This window comes from Salvelinus sp. IW2-2015, linkage group LG3 (assembly GCF_002910315.2).
Source record: "Salvelinus sp. IW2-2015 linkage group LG3, ASM291031v2, whole genome shotgun sequence".
Lineage (NCBI taxonomy): Eukaryota > Metazoa > Chordata > Actinopteri > Salmoniformes > Salmonidae > Salvelinus > Salvelinus sp. IW2-2015.
The window spans coordinates 34,950,468-34,962,315 of record NC_036840.1 but is presented as its reverse complement, the minus strand read 5'-3'; the positions used below and the strand labels follow the sequence as shown (position 1 = coordinate 34,962,315).

Below are 11,848 nucleotides of genomic sequence, written 5' to 3'. Positions count from 1 at the left end.
CAATCATATAGACTGAATAGTAGAACCTACAATCATTATAGATCATTATAGACTGATAGTACGACCTACTGTCACGTTCTGACCTTAGTTCTTTTGTTATGTCTTTGTTTTAGTATGGTCAGGGCGTGAGTTGGGTGGGTAGTCTATGTTCCTTTTCTATGTTATTCTGTTTCTATGTGTTTGGCCTAATATGGTTCTCAATCAGAGGCAGGTGTCAGTCGTTGTCTCTGTTGGGAGCCATATTTAGGTAGCCTGTTTGTTATTGTGTGTTGTGGGTGATTGTTCCTGTGTCTGTGTTTTACCATACGGGACTGTTTCGTTTTCGTTCGTTCACTTTGTTGTTTTTGGTTCAGTGTTCTATTTCTTTATTAAAATATGGACACTTACCACGCTGCGCATTGGTCCTCCGATCCTTCCTGCTACTCCTCGTCAGATGAAGAGGACGAAACCCGTTACACCTACAATCAGTCTATAATGATCTATAATGATTGTAGGTTGTACTATCAGTCTATAATGATCTATAATGGTTGTAGGTTCTACTATCAGTCTATAATGATCTATAATGGTTGTAGGTTCTACTATCAGTCTATAATGATCTATAATGATTGTAGGTTCTACTATCAGTCTATAATGATTGTAGGTTCTACTATCAGTCTATAATGATTGTAGGTTTCTACTATCAGTCTATAATGATCTTAATGATTGTAGGTTCTACTATCAGTCTATAATGATCTATAATGATTGTAGGTTCTACTATCAGTCTTAATGATCTATAATGATTGTAGGTTCATCTATCAGTCTATAATGATCTATAATGATTGTAGGTTCTACTATCAGTCTATAATGATCTATAATGGTTGTAGGTTCTACTATCAGTCTATACGGATCTATAATGATTGTAGGTTCTCCTATCAGTCTATAATGATCTATAATGATGGTAGGTTCTACTATCAGTCTATAATGATTGTAGGTTCTACTATCAGTCTATAATGATTGTAGGTTCTACTATCAGTCTATAATGATCTATAATGATTGTAGGTTCTACTATCAGTCTATAATGATTGTAGGTTCTACTATCAGTCTATAATGATCTATAATGATTGTAGGTTCTACTATCAGTCTATAATGATTGTAGGTTCTACGATCAGTCTATAATGATCTATAATGATTGTAGGTTCTACTATCAGTCTATAATGATCTATAATGATTGTAGGTTCTACTATCAGTCTATAATGATCTATAATGATTGTAGGTTCTACTATCAGTCTATAATGATCTATAATGATTGTAGGTCGTACTAACAGTTTATAATGATTGTAGGTTCTTGTCACGCCCTGACCTTAGAGATCCTTTTTATGTCTCTATTTTGGTTGGTCAGGGCGTGAGTTTGGGTGGGCATTCTATGTCTGGTGTTCTATGTTGTCCTTGTTTTGTATTTCTGTGTGTTTGGCCTGGTATGGTTCTCAATCAGAGGCAGCTGTCTATCGTTGTCTCTGATTGAGAACCATATTTAGGTAGCCTGTTTTCCCACTTTTGTTTGTGGGTGGTTGTTTCCTGTTTAGTGTTTGTTTCACCTTTCAGACTGTTCGTTTGTCGTGTTTGTTGTTTTGTCAAGTGTTTCATATTTTAGTTAAATAATATGAACTTACCACGCTGCACCTTGGTCCTCTTCTCCTTCTCCCGATGACGTTCGTTACGTTCTACTATCAGTCTATAATGATCTATAATGATTGTAGGTTTGTACTATCAGTCTATAATGATCTATAATGATTGTAGGTCTACATCAGTAACAATGCCTTGACTCCTGGAGACCAGGCTGGATTTGAACCCATGATCCCCATTGTGAGGTTACTGCACTGGGCCCACAACTTGAGATGTTCAGTTCTGCTGACTGCAGATTTCCAAGATTCTGTTTGTGTGTGCTATAGGCGGCCATTGTTTTCCGTTCTCATCTCACTGTCTTTCTTCTCAGACACAATTAGACCATGCCAGTACATATACAGTACATACCTCCGGTCCTGTGTGCGCAGTCCGTGAGCCCTTTCAATAGGAGATGGAATCTTCCCTGTGGACTACCCAGTAGGGTCCCAGCTGTGTCAATTGGTGGAGAGGGAGATGAAAGCTGGTGGATGAGACCATCTGTAGGGATGACAGGATGTGTCATGTGAATAGCTTACACACACATTGACACACGCATATATATGCGCACGACACACACTCATTCATTCACACACGCACGTACGCACGCACGTACGCACGCACGCGCACACACACAAACCAACACACCCACACACACACACCACACACACACACACACACACACACACACACACACACACACACACAACACACACACACCACACACACACACACACACAACACACACACACACACACACCCAAACACACACAGTCAGATGCCCTGTAGTGGAATTATGTCTTTGAAAGAGAAAGCAGATGTTTGAGAGAGAGATGGAAGGACAACGAGAGAGAGAGAGAAAGGCAGAGAGTCTGTCAAAAGTAGTGGAATTATGTCTTTGAAAGAGAAAGCAGATGTTTGAGAGAGAGATGGAAGGACAACGAGAGAGAGAGAGAAAGGCAGAGAGTCTGTCAAATTCTCTAGAACGACGTTGGAGGCGGCTTATGGTCGAGAAATTAACATTCAATTCTCTGGCAACAGCTCTGGTGGACATTGCTGCAGTCAGCATGCCAACTGCATGCTCCCTCAAAACTTGAGACATCTGTGGCATTGTGTTGTGTGACAAAACTGCACATTTTAGAGTTGCCTTTTATTGTCCCCAGCACAAGGTGCACCTCTGTAATGATAATGCTGTTTAATTAGCTTGTTGATATGCCACACTTGTCAGGTAGATGGATTATCTTGGCAAAGGAGAAATGCTCACCAGCAGGGATGAAAACAAAGTTGTGCAAAATGTTTGAGAGGAATAAGCTTTTTGTGCGTATGAAACATTTCTGGGATCTTTTATTTCAGCTCATGAAACATGGGACCAACAATTTACAGGTTGCGTTTATATTTGTATTTTTGTTCAGTGTATTTAGCACGTACCCTTTAGTAAAAAGAATGCAGTATGCCTCGGCCACAACGCAGTAGCGTCTCCTGATTGGCTGAGTAGGAGGGGCGGAGCCAAGTGAGGATGGATTTTTACAAATTCAACAGACATGCATCTCTTTAACCAGCCTGATAATATCTCATTTTCAATTCTACATATTTGTCTAAACTCTGAATAGAATATGAATGGAGTTATAGGCAGACTATGACATTAGACCTATACCGTAGTAGACCATATAGCCCATCTATCCTACTTAAAAAGGAAAAGATAAAATGGTTCCATTTAAACATATTTATTCATGAAATCAAAATGCTGTAACATATATAAATTAAATCAAATAGCCTAGTACACACATCACAACTTTTAAAATGTTCAAATCAAAAGGCTAGGAAAACGTGGATAGTCAGGTGCATGGTAAATTCAGAACTGCTGGACAGTAACATAATAAACTAAAGCACTGATCATAGGGGGAACGAGATCAGAATGACTCCTGAGGCTTGATCCATTAATTAAATAGGTAGCCACGCCTACAAAACTAAGACAATCCATATGTTCAAATCAAAAGGCCTGATTAACATGACATCACTATCGCAGCCACATTCGAGTCCCCCGTGCCGACACATTCAGAAATCAAAAAATGGTTAAGTATTTAGTTTAGCTGTGACGAAGGCCAAGAGAACAAGAAACACTTTTCAATGAGAAACCAGAAATCCACTTTGAGTAAAAAAAATAAATGTTTACGACTTTAAAAGACATTCAAACATGTAGCCTACAATACTAATGCTAATTTTAAGGAGAGCAAAAAACGACTTAGCCTACATTTTAAACACCACCGCAGAAGCTTCGCTATTCGGCATTTTCCAAATTGAGTAGCCTAGTTTGGTTGTTTGGCTAGCCTACTTGAAGAGAACAAGCCGAATAGGCTGCAGCCCACCTCTTCCAATGCATTGTGGAAAAGTGTGAATCGAATTCTACTAGATGAAGAGCCGTAATCAGTAGAACATCCTGACATTTAAACCATACTCGATTTTTGAAACGTCTCATACTGTTAAACATTGTATTTTCACATACTGACAATGCGTCATGTGTGATTGCGTTGTTTCCCGCTATTCATTGATTTTGGTCGCTCATCCCCATATACCTAATTGATCAGCTGATGTCAAAGCGTAAATTTATATGACATATGTGCATTTAAAGTATATTTGATTTAAAAAAATGTGCATACTATAAAACATTTTTTTCGCATACTCAAACGGCCTGTTATTTAGGACGCAAGTATTGGTATTCGGAGACGTCCAGTGTGTATAATGTATTCTCTTAGGCATGTGCCTGCGTCGTTTGACAGAATGTATAATTTATTCTCGTAGTGTGTGTTCTTGCCTCAGTATGTGTTAGTGGGTAGAGCAGCTTTACTATTGCAGATAGATTGAAGCTTCCATCAATGTAATTGTCTGCATCATTTCCAATCCCAAATATATATTGTTTTGTAAATATATATATATGTAAACTGGGTGGTTCGAGCCCTGAATGCTGTTTGGCTGGCAGCCGTGGTATATCAGACCATATACCACGGGTAGGACAAAACATTTATTTTTACTGTTCTAATTACATTGGTAACCAGTTTATAATAGCAATAAGGCACCTCTGGGGTTTGTGGTATATGGCCAATATACCACGGCTAAGTGCTGTATCCAGGCACTCAGCGTTGTGTCATGTTTAAGAACAGCCCTTAACCTGGTATATTGGCCATATACCATACCCCCTCGTGCGTTATTGCTCAAATATACATACACACAGACATATATATATATATATATATATACATATATACTTACATATATCAGATTGGGTTCTTACTTATACATATATATGTTTGTCTATTCACATTTCATGTCATATGACATCACGTCGTTTACCTTACCCCTGATTAGCTGCTACACAATCATTTGATTGCCGGCCAACAGTGTTCTGACTAATGACAATTACTTTATTGGTGATATTTCTAACACTTGATTCTGATGAAGTGTTTTCCTCAACAGGGGCCTAGACTGGAGCAGAGAGAGGGAGAGAGAAATAGATCAATTAGAAGAGGCAGAGTGAGAAAGAGACAAAGAGAGAGAGAGAGAAAGTAACCTCTCTTTAACGCATCTGTATGCAATTAGTTTGTTAATCTGGAACGGACAAGGAGGAAGGAGGGGTGTGTGTCCATGTATGTGCGTCCATGTGTGTGTGTGTGTGCTACCAAAACAAACCACCAGCTGGGTCCATAGAACCTGATACGGGACCAGTGTTATGTTTGTAGAAACAGACAGCTTTCAGGAAGTGCATCTGCGTCACTCTGCGTAGTTGTAGCTCCTACCTAGGGAGACCCCTAGCTCTCTGATTGGCTCGTTAAGCCCCAGTTAGGGTGGTTGGGATGGCGTTCAAATCTAAACTGGGATCAAAATTCCCCTCTGGATGGTTGGAGTGGCGAAGCCCTCTGTAGGGAAAGAGATTGGCAAACTCACGGGCCAGACCCATTACAGGGGAAGCTTTCTTATCAATACCCATAAAGTGTTGTCTTTACAACTGTGGTGACTTTTAGTTCAACCATATCTGTCACCGTTGGAAGAACTGACTCGTCATGTTGACTCCAAGATAGAACTGTTACCAAAAGCCATTATTAGCAAAAACAAAACTTTATCTTGTTAAAATATCATCAGACATATAAATGACTTTATAATTCAAATAACCAAAGCAGGTTATTACTTTAAGGAGTGTGCTTCCACAGATTTGGTCTTGTTCTACCCATCATATTGTCCGTCTCTACATTAGTCATCGAGATTTTGGCCTGTAATCAAAAAGTGTCTCAGAGTAGGAGTGTTGATCTAAGATACAGTAAAACTCTGTTTAGAAATCAGTATAATATTTACTGTTTAGATGTAAAATGTGTCAGTGTTTGTTACAGATGTAGCATCTTAATTTGATTGTAGTGTATTCAAGGTTTAAAAAGGCTTCTAATGTTTAAAACCTGATTTGCCCTAATGAAAAATGTATCAACCCCTACAAAAATGACCATCAGTAATAATACACATAATAATCCACATAATAATCCACATTTCTGGTTGCTGCAGGATTATTTTCCTGCTGTAGCAAACTGGATTGAATTAAGATTAAGTTCAAAATGAAGTTCAAATCCCGGGTGAGGACATGTTGAATATTAATGACTGTATAAATGAACCTGCACAATGTCATCATGTATGTCAACGTGTGTCAGTTATTAAGTTGAGAACATTGTATGTTAAAAGCAGCGAGTGTCTAACTAGTTCCACGGCCCTTTTTTAGGTCAAATGCCCAAATAATCATTTCTAGTTGAATTAACAAATGAGATAATTTGAGCAAACACATAACTGTAAGTTGACAGAATTTTTGCCTATGTTTTCTCAAATTGGAGCCAAGTTTGGGCCAACGTTTTTTGTTTTGTTCAGGCAACACTTCGATCGATAAGTAAAAAAAAAAAAAGGCAAAACAGTTTCTTAATAATAATTAGTTGAAACAATTAGATTTAGTTTTACAGTGTAGTGCACTATATAGGGAATAGGGTGCCATTTGGGACACAGCCGCTGTCTAACCCAATAGGGAACCAGATCAGGGGTCTCACAGTAAAGGGAACATGTAGTGGTTATTCCTTTATGTCGACTCAATTGTCTAGAACAGGGGTGTCAAAGTCAAATGGACGGAGGGCCAAATAAAAAATTTAGCTACAAGCCGAGGGCCGGACTGTTCGAATGTTCATTGAAACATTTTTAAATGACGCATATAGTCTAGTGAACCTAATTGAACCTACTGAAAACCTAACAAATATATTCCAATATGATCAGATAAATAAAGCAATATTTTCTTATGGCTCTGTCAGTAATCTTTAATTTTCAACAGACACAAAAGACAAATTTCCTTTATATAAAAATCCCCATAACATGAACATTAAATGAAAGAAACCGGTATTCAAGGCACCATCAGTAGCCTATATTTTCTATTTTAGCAAAAGTTGGCTAAATTTACTTCAAAAAAAAAAACAATAATAGCAATTTTCTATCATCCACTCAACTGAAAATTTTTAAATATAATTGGATTGAAATACAATAAAATAAAAGTGCAAAAATCTATTAATCAAAAACAACACTTTGTTTAAGGAGAAGTAACATGCAGTGAAAACAAATATTAAACTTTAACTTTTAAACTTGAACTGAGTAAAAACTCTAAATATGTGATTGCACAGTAATGTTCACTTGTTTGAGTAGGGTGATACTTGGTGGTGTCCCATCTTTTCCACAAGCTTCAATGTTCGGGGTAAGGCTCTGAGCTGAGGGAAATCCTCAGAATTGAGTGGAGGTGTTCAGCAGTAAGTCGACTTCTGTGTGATGTTTTGTTCAGGTTCATCAAAGAAAACAGTTGTTCACACAGGTATGTGCTGCCAAACATAGACAACGTTTTGAGCAGCCTGGATGCCGAGCTGGGGCATTGTGTCGGGGAGGAAACGGGCGAACTCCGCAGCACCCACTGCGCATATTTTGCCCCAGTGCATCATTGCATTGGAGGTCAATCAACTCCATTTGGAGGTTTGGTGGTGAGCTTTCCACGTCAACAGCAAATGGGTTACCGAGCAGTTCCAACCTGCTTTTTGTGCTTCAAAGTCAGAAATCGGCGTCGAAAGTCAGCGGCAAGCATACCTATTTTATCAGCCAACTGTGCGCTCGGAACGCACTGGTAGAGAGCTTCTCTTTCATGGTCTGGCAGCTGGGAAAGTGGCTCAAATTTTCTTTCCGCATCTTCGTCTCCCACAGAGTCAGTTTGGTTTAAATGCCTTCACTGTACTGTACATATCAGAGATGACATGATCCCGACCTGCAGCTGCAAGTTCATTGCATTCAGATGACTCGTAATGTCACACAGAAAAGCCATTTCACACAGAAATCATTCGTCTCGGAGTTTGTTGTGTCTTTCCTTTGCTGTCCAAGAAACAGACAAATCTCCTCACGAAGCTCGAAACATCTTGAAGCACCTTTCCCTGGCTTAGCCATCGCACCTCTGTGTGATAAGGCAAATCACCATGCTCCGTTTCTAACTCCGTCAGAAATGCCTTGAACTGGCGGTGATTCAAACCTTTGGCTCTGTAAAGTTAACTGTGCGCTGATGATGCTCATTACATGCTCCATTTTCAAGGCTTTACCGCACAACGCTTCCTGGTGTATGATACAATGATAAGCTGTCAGCTCACCTGTCGCGTTTTCCTCTTGCATCTTTTCCCGTATCTTCGCCACCAGTCCGCTCCTGTGTCCACACATCGCAGGTGCTCCGTCGGTTGTCAAACCCACGAGTTTTCCCAAGGCAGCTCCATCTCATTTACACATCCTTGACACCTTTCATACAAATCATGCCCGTAGTGTTGGCCATGCATAGGACGTAAAGCCAAAAACTCCTCTGTCACGCTTAGGCTGGAGTCCACTCCCGGATGAAATTGACAACTGGGCAATGTCAGAAATGTCGGTGCTCTCATCCACAGCCAAGGAATATGCAATGAAATCTTTTCCCTTTTACAAGCTGCTCTTTTAGATTGGATGGACAACTGGCTACTCTCTCCGGCAATGGTGTTTCTGCTCAGACTCACATTTAAAAAGAGTGCTTTCTGGGCAAACTTCGTCACAAACTTTAATCATGCAGTTTTTGATGAAATCCCCCTCCGTAAAGGCCGGGCTGATTTAGCGATCTCTTCTGCCAAAATAAAACTGGCCTTGACAGCAGCCTTGGCCTTGTGATTTGGCTTTTGAACAGAGCCTGTCGAGATTTGAGGCCTCGTTTATATTCCTCTGCCTTTGTAGCCTTTGTTCCATGTCCACTATTCTTGTTTTTGTCCGCGTGTTTCGTTTCATAATGTCGTCTCAGATTATACTCTTTCGAACCGCCACACTTTCTCCACACAGAAGACACACAGGTTTTCCAGCTACCTCCGTAACAATACTCCGACTCCCACCTTGTTTGAAAACCCCGGTTCTCAGGGTCCACCTTTCCGTTTTGCCATTTTGATGGGTATCTGAAATGTAATTTACTGTGATGCTGGACGACTGCTGTGCCAATAAAATATTGAAATGAAGCAGCCTACTGCTCGGTGCGTCACCGTTTCATTGTGGGGAAATGTAGTATTGGTGCGTGTAAAGATCTGCGGGCTGCCGGCTTGCTGCGGTCTGCGGGGCGGTTCTAATAATAAATCAAGATCATCCCAGGGCCGTAAAAAACCTTCTCCCGGCCGGATGTGGCCCGCGGGCCTTGACTCTGACATATGTGGTCTAGAATGTCCACGTGTTTTTGGGGGCCGTGTTCACAAAGTGTCTCAGAGCATTTGAAATCATCATGAATAAAGAGGGGGGGGGGGGGGGGGGGGGACCTGATCTGGATCAGCACCCTTACTTAGAGATGCTTTGTGAGTACAGGCCTGGTAATGTTAAATTACACTGTAGTTCATAGTCTTCATATCTCTTCCACAGGACCCCAGGTTCAATGCAGAGGTGGATCAGATCACAGGCTATAAGACGCAGAGTATCCTGTGTATGCCCATTAAGAACCACAGAGAAGAGGTAAGACACAATACAGTGGATGTAAGATACAGTACTCAGCTACTCAGAGCAGATTATAGAGAGCAGGAAGACACCGTAGACAAGTGAACACACATTTCAGCTCCTTCAACCGCTAACATATAGAGGGGATTCAGGACCATAGATATCTCACAACACTAGCTACATACTTAGACAAAAAGGTGCTATCTAGAATTTTAAAACGGTTATTCGGCGTCCTCATAGAGAAACCCTTTGAAGAACCCTTTTTTGGTTCCGGAGAGAACCCTTTTAGGGGTTACATGGGGACAGCCGAGAACCCTTTGGAACCCTTTTTTCTAAGAGTGTAGATTGTACCCATATTGAACAATTTCAAGATGCACACTGGAGTTCTTTTCAGAGTTTACAATTGAGCAATTGAGGTCAAAGAGAAATCCATTTAATCTAATTGTTTTATTCTGTGTTCTGTTCTTTGTAGTTGTGGCTGCGTTTTGATGGATTCTCCCTGCCGTTCTCCCCCTCTACCTCTCTCTTCCCCCCTGCTTCTCATTCCCCTCTCCTCCGCTTCCCCTCTTCCCCTCTCTCCCCTTTTCTCTTCTTCCATTTCTCCTACTCTTCCCCCTCCTCTCTCTTCCCTCTCCTCTCTCTTCCCTCTTTCTCTCACTCTTCCCTCTCCTCTCTCTCTCCCCCTCTCGTCTCTCCTTCCTCTCCTCATCTCTTCCCCTTCTCCTCACTCTTCCCCTTCTCCTCCTCTTCCCCCTCTCCTCTCTCTGCCCCTTCTCCTCTCTCTTCTCTCCCTCTTTCTCCCCTCTCCTCTCTCTTCCCCTTCTCCTCTCTCTCTCCCCTCTCCTCTCTCTCCCCCCTCTCCTCTCTCTTCCTCCTCTCCTCTCTCTTCCCCTCTCCTCTCTATTCCCCCTCTCCCTCCTCTCTCCTCTCCTCTCTCTCCCCCTCTCTTTTCTCTCCCTCTCTTTCTTGCCTTCCCTCTCCTCTCTATTTCCCCTCTCCTTCCCCTTCTCCTCTCTATTTCCCCTCTCTCTTCCCCCTGTCCTCTCTATTTCCCCTCTCTCTTCCCCCTGTCCTCTCTATTTCTCCTCTCTCTTCCCCCTCCCCTCTCTTTCGCCTCCCAGGTGGTAGGAGTGGCACAGGCCATCAACAAGAAGTGTGGAGAGAATGGGACTTTCACTGAACAGGATGAAAAGGTACTGGGAGAAAGACACTGGCACTCCTTGAAAAAAGGTTCCTTATAGAACCAAAAAGGGTTATATCACTTACTTCATAAATGGAACCTGTAAAAGTTCTATATAGAACTCTTTTATATGGTTCTTTGATCAGAACCCCAAAGGGTTCTTCTTCGCTGAACCAAAATTGGTGTCACGCCCTGGCCTTAGTATTCTTTGTTTTCTTTATTATTTTAGTTAGGTCAGGGTGTGACATGGGGAATGTTTGTGTTTTTGTCTTGTCTTGGGTGGTTATATGGTAAATGGGGTGTTGGGTTTAGTGTATGGGGTTGTGTTTAGTGAATGTGTCTAGGTATGTCTATGGTTGCCTGAGTGGTTCTCAATCAGAGACAGCTGTCTTTCATTTGTCTCTGATTGGGAGCCATATTTAAGGCAGCCATAGGCATTATGCGTTTGTGGGTAATTGTCTATGTAGAACGTTTGTAGCTTTTGGTATTGCACTTACGTTTGTAGCTTCACGGTTGTTTTGTTTTAAGTGTTCGTTTCGGGTTTCACTCTTCTCTAATAAAAGAGAATGTATTTTTCACACGCTGCGCCTTGGTCCACTCATTATCCGCAAGACGATCGTGACAATTGGTTCCATATAGAACCCTGTATGGTGCCATGTATGAACTATGGCTGCTAATAATAAATTATAATACATATTTTTGGCTAAGAATATAATACAATAAACAATTAAATAATGGACAAAAGAATACCAGCATAGTTTTGAGATGTTATTGTCATTATACACTGAGTGTACAAAACATTAGGAACACTTGCTCTTTCCATGATGTAGACTGACCAGGTGAATCCAGGTGAAAGCTATGATCCCTTATTGATGTCACTTTTTAAATCTACTTCAATCAGTGTAGATGAAGGGGAGGAGACAGGTTAAAGAAGGATTTTTAAGCCTTGAGACAATTGAGACCGGGATTGTGTATGTGTGCCATTCAGAGGGTGAATAGGCAAGA

General features: G+C 41.0%; 1 protein-coding gene across 1 annotated transcript in view; it reads left to right on the top strand.

Moving 5' to 3' along the window:
- Positions 1-11,848, top strand: part of pde5ab (phosphodiesterase 5A, cGMP-specific, b) — a 76,599-nt gene that overhangs the window by 21,258 nt on the left and 43,493 nt on the right. Inside the window, exons 4-5 of the mRNA XM_070449645.1 lie at positions 9,592-9,681; positions 10,785-10,856. Coding sequence (XP_070305746.1) covers positions 9,592-9,681; positions 10,785-10,856 — 162 coding nt within the window. The remainder of the gene's footprint in view (positions 1-9,591; positions 9,682-10,784; positions 10,857-11,848) is intronic.